Source organism: Ornithodoros turicata, chromosome 2 (assembly GCF_037126465.1).
Source record: "Ornithodoros turicata isolate Travis chromosome 2, ASM3712646v1, whole genome shotgun sequence".
NCBI classification, from domain to species: domain Eukaryota; kingdom Metazoa; phylum Arthropoda; class Arachnida; order Ixodida; family Argasidae; genus Ornithodoros; species Ornithodoros turicata.
This window is the reverse complement of record NC_088202.1, coordinates 70,493,496-70,498,481: the sequence shown is the minus strand read 5'-3', so window position 1 is coordinate 70,498,481 and position 4,986 is coordinate 70,493,496. Positions and strand designations below refer to the sequence as shown.

Here is a 4,986-nt window from a genome sequence, read left to right as displayed (position 1 = left end):
TTATGCCGTTGTGGGCGCACGGAATACGGAGCCTCTCTATAATGTATGAATGCGGATTCTACGTCAAACGATATTTGTTAGCGGGCCCAAGCCGCTGTTGGACCAGCAGAGTCTGCGTTTGCGTGCCGCTCCTGTTTCAGTAAAGAAGGAGCAGCGGCAGCTGAAATACAGGTCGCGCTGACCGAATTTGTAACTTTTCGTTCGGTATTCATTGAAAATGGAGACAAAACGTTACTGGAGCACCGAAAGGGTAGCGAATACGGCGACTGCACAATAACCTGTAACACTGCCCTCTGCACACACCCTAATGACACTTATCGTTCTACTGAATTACGTTAATCGAAATCAAGTGGAGGGATAGACACACACACACGCAAAAGAACAAACAAAAAACATGACGTTATAGTCTCTTTTGGTTTCTATTACGCATACAATATAACTCCCGTGCGACAGTTTTTTTCTCAGCCAAAAATGCTTAAAAGCAACAGCTAAATAAGAACGATAGGAATCGCAACTGAGGCTCAAGTCACTGCGTTGACGTCACTTCTGCTAGTAGTAAGTGCTATGGTCGGCGGCATGCGCAGCTTCCTGGGAGAGCAGAATCTTGAGCTTTCTCGAAAGCATGGTGCCCATAGGGTGGGCAGCGCCTTCTTCCACTGGGATGTAGGGCGAGTTTCGACAGTGTTCAGAGCCGGGAATGAAGGTGCCACAGACACGAAGAACCGGAGCCTGTGCCATTCCGTTGGCCAACTCCATTTGAAGATCGGCGGCGTCTTCCCCGCAAGCCTTCGTCACAGAAGCTCGAGTGCACAATGAGTAATACTGCATATTGCTGGAAGTGAAAGCTTTGAGTTATTCTTTCTCCTAGAACTAGACAAATGCCGGTTCCTAAATAATTATTGACTTTCTAGGAAAAGCGGAAATCCAAGCAAGGGGGGTCTCTGGTGAGTGCTGATTATTCACCCTGAGAGTAAATGTATAAATAAGAAAAAATTAAGCGCATTTCTTATGAAAACACATTTGTAACAAAACATTACGCGTTACGTAGATGAAACACTCCAATCATCACCATTAAAATAAAGCGCTGTTCTTGTTGCACATAAATTGTTACGCAAAAACAAAGCGTTATTAGCAATCAGTACAGAATTTTAGAGGCTATGTAATAAACATTCACTATTTTTGTTGATGGTATTGGGAGATACTATACTTTCACTTTTCCATGTTGATCATATATAGTTGTCCCGGGACGAAAGGCAAGATTGTCATCATCAATACCAGTATTCCAAAGCTAACGCCATCACTAACGACTAACAACAAACAAACTAAACAAACTAAAACAAACAACGCAAGAGGCTGCATAGACGTTACATTAAAACTCCAGTGTAAACAAAGCACAACATGTGGGAATGGTGCCCGGAAAAGCGTACTCCAATTCTGTATTCGGAAAAGCACATGCCAAACGTAACGTCAACTTACCAACACGCTATCGCCATCTTTGTCGTAGAGTTCGACAAAAGTACCAAATCGAGCTGCTGAAGGTATTGGAGCATACATGTTTTGCCGTAGTTGTTATGGAGACACTGAGCATGGTGAAGGTATGCTACGCAGTGAGAAAAAGTTTCAAAGCATACTTTTCAACCTGGGGAGGGCGGAACTTATGACCCCTAAGAAGTAAAGCCTTACATGCTCGCCTCTCGACCATGCTGGGGTTGCATATATCTTGAAAGGCAACCTTGTAACCATCTCCAACTGCGAGGAGAAAGCTTTTTGGCTTTTCGGGACATCCTTCCGCCTCCTTCATCAAACAACCCTGGGCACTGTCGATCCGTCTGTAAAACACCAAATGGCGCCATAGCTGTACCATAGTCTGCTCTATAGCACACGGTTAGCAACGACGAGGACATTAGAGTATTCAGCCTTCACATAATTCCACTTGAATTATGACATGGAAGCTGACTTTCGGAATCTAAATTGTTCTGGCTTACATTAAACTCCCATTGATACCGCAAACATTTTGCTCCGTCAAATCCCTGCAAACCGGTTTACGACCACGAAGCCGATTACACAGAAAGAGCTTGAGGCTATTTCAAAAATGCTCAGAAGAACATGCTAAGTAGCGTGTACCCCTGTTGATACCCGAAAATGAACGAAATCAAGGGCGCGGTCCTCCTATTGTCGAGTTTACAACATTTTTAGGTCGAAGTAATTCCGTTTAATTTTAAATTTGTAAAAATTAACTGCATCATTAGGCGCTCTGCCGAACGGGCTAGCGTTATAGGGCCATCTTCCGATCCATGATCTTCGTGTGCCCGCACTCGTTTCGGTGTCATTTCCTTCTCTACACAATTGTTATGGACGGACCTACACGACTGTCGACGTTGGCTGAACCTATAACACTTTAAAAAGTGAGTTGAACTCAAGTAAAACCGTTCGCCTTTGATTATTACCTGAATGAAAAATACTTGCTTACAGAAAAGATACAATTCTAGAATTATGCAATTTGTCTGTAGAATGCTCAGTTGATAGAGGCACAGCACTGCCACTGGACAACGACGACAAAGACACCATTGCATTTTTCTTTCTTGTATTTCTAGGATGTTTTTCTTTTCTTGGCACCATAATAAGAATTGCGAGTAGATTCACACCGAAGGGCGCTATTTTTGCAGCGGAGGAGTGGAAGGCTACATAGTGAAGACAGTGAATGGACTGTCGCGTTTGTGGTGAGGTGTGCGGACCTTGCCAGCGATGATAGATCTGAGACAAATCACTAATTACCCTGGAATCTATATCTGCTCTGCTTACATGCGTGACGAAATAATGAAGCTAGAGTATACTGTCGAATACCACTTAGGAAGTACAAAGGGAGGAACATACTTGCAGAATTCCTCTAGCTGCTCCGGGGACTTTGGCAGGAATGTGTTATCTTCCAATGAGCTGTAATAGATGCCAGCACTGCAGCTGTCAGCCCTCTCCGGACTGCATGCAGAATCCTCGGAGTGGACCACTTCAGCGAGAGCGATAAAAGCCACGACATGATGAAATGAGAGAGAACCATTAAACGTTAAAACATGACAAGAGACGTGACGTCCCACTCACCACCTCATACAGTGTCCACACTACAATCGAGCGAATTCGTCGTGACGAAGCGAAAAACAACGGAAGATTAAGAAAAAAAACGAGGAGACAGACAACAAGCATGGTCAAGGTCATGAGCAGGGTCAGGGAAGCAGGGTCAAGAAGAAGCCTGGTTATCGGTAGACCATGAGCGGATCTGCGGATAACTGCATGTTATCGGCGGAACAGGGGGCTGAAGATCACACTTAGAAGGTTGCACGAGAAGGGAAAACCTGAAAGCCGGTCAAAACAAATAGAGGACCTTCATAATCATTTTCGGCCGGCTGGATAGCGTAGACACTGAGTGTGCTGTGAATAATTACAACCTAACGGCGTGACCCTGGTGAGACACTGTTCTCGATCCCTGTGTTTCTCGGCGTAGTCATATAATGTGTTAAAAAAACTGGTTGTACCCGGAGACTGCGTTTAACTCCTTCGCTCCGCACGACCCCAGATCGTATAGGTTCACGGGGACCTAAAACAGAACTTATGTACCATAGGAACTGTACGGAGCACACTAGAAAAGTTTCACCGCTGGATCGGAGTCTGAACGTGCTGTCTCTTGACGGCTGTATGTCTCCCTGGATCGTATCATTGAAAGCGCATCATGCGCGGACTGCGGACATGGAAATTCACGTAAAAATACGAAATATTACGCCGAAATGGGTCTGGATATGGCCCAAAACTAGTGCTAGCACAGACGTTCTTTTCCTTCTAGTAGTTGGCGTGTTTCGGCTTTAAAGAACGAGACCTCTCGGTCCTGATTGTACAGTATGATCTTTTCATCTCTTTTAGTTGTTCTCCTTACACGGACTATCACAACTCTTGACAGCTGTTTGACCGTACCAAATGCGACAGTCTGTCAGCAATGAGAGTACGCCATTATTGCAAAGGGAAAGAAAAAAAAAGAGAGAGAGAAGGAGGTCGTGGTGAGGTGGTAAGTTATCGTGCATTTGACCTGAACGCAATTAGGGGGTCACACAGTACATACTTCGTAAAGCACTCACCTGAAACTGCCAAGACAACGAAAGCCAAGAGCAACAGCATAGTTACAAATGGTCTCTCGCTACTGAGCGGTGTACCGTTGATAAAGGAATCATTGTAATGTCACTATACGTGCTCTCTCATTGCATAGGAAACCGAGTGGAAACATAGTACTTCTGCGGCATTACCTTACCGGACGTCTGACAATGCCTTAAACGCCATGCTATGGTTACATTGCATCCATGTGCGTTCCTGCGCTTCATAGAAAGCAAGAAAATGAATTGACAACGTACCTCCTCCTTATTCCATCTTGCTCGCTGAGCAAATATTTGTTTACATTTGTTTTCGAAAACGTAACGTACTCCTTAATATGTGACGAAGAATGTTGTTTCTTTGTCAGAAGGTAAACAAGGTGCCGCGTGACGTATGAAATGAAATATCAGCTTCTAATCAAAACCGCAGGGTTTTACGTGTAGACGATATCATTCAGGACAGTTTCCGACAATAAGTAGGGTCCGTTGTTTACCCCAGTAATCACATCCAACTGTTGCTGGTGGGAAGCCTTAGTCTTGTGTAAAACTTTCGACGCTACGACGGTTCTTTAAAAAAATACGCAGTCCTTCAAACTAAGCATTTTTAGAGCTCTCGTGATGATGTCTCCACACAACCGATCCTCAACGAATGAGACACGGAACGTATCTTGTCCTGTCTTCGTAGAAGTGTACTTCTCCTGTGAAAGAGCCGTTTCTTTTTTTGACTCTGTGTTAGTGCCGCGAAGCAACCGTGGCTATGAGCGGCGTACGGACGTGACGGGGGGGGGGGGGGTGATGTAAGGGGAAGTTGCGGTCAGCCTGCTCTGAAGTGGCGGCTCGGTGCACCCAGGGGAGA

At 44.9% G+C, this 4,986-nt stretch overlaps 1 protein-coding gene across 1 annotated transcript; it reads right to left on the bottom strand.

The window, feature by feature from the left end:
• Window positions 1-395: 395 nt before the first annotated feature.
• LOC135385546 (uncharacterized) lies at window positions 396-4,231 on the bottom strand. The gene is made up of 5 exons (XM_064614914.1): window positions 4,122-4,231; window positions 2,875-3,004; window positions 1,684-1,829; window positions 1,477-1,600; window positions 396-832 (listed from the first exon to the last, which is right to left on the bottom strand). Exons 1-5 carry the CDS (start codon window positions 4,159-4,161, stop codon window positions 550-552), a joined length of 723 nt encoding a protein of 240 aa, XP_064470984.1. The 5' UTR covers window positions 4,162-4,231; the 3' UTR covers window positions 396-549.
• Window positions 4,232-4,986: the final 755 nt, after the last annotated feature.

What these genes read in the sequence shown, in the direction of transcription:
- LOC135385546 (XM_064614914.1), bottom strand. Translation starts at nt 4,161, where the DNA reads ATGCTGTTGCTCTTGGCTTTCGTTGTCTTGGCAGTTTCAG. An exon ending in CGTTGTCTTGGCAGTTTCAG is followed by an intron (nt 3,005 to 4,121) that starts GTGAGTGCTTTA and finishes CTCTCGCTGAAG; the next exon opens with TGGTCCACTCCGAGGATTCT. An exon ending in AAGATGGCGATAGCGTGTTG is followed by an intron (nt 833 to 1,476) that starts GTAAGTTGACGT and finishes TTTCACTTCCAG; the next exon opens with CAATATGCAGTATTACTCAT.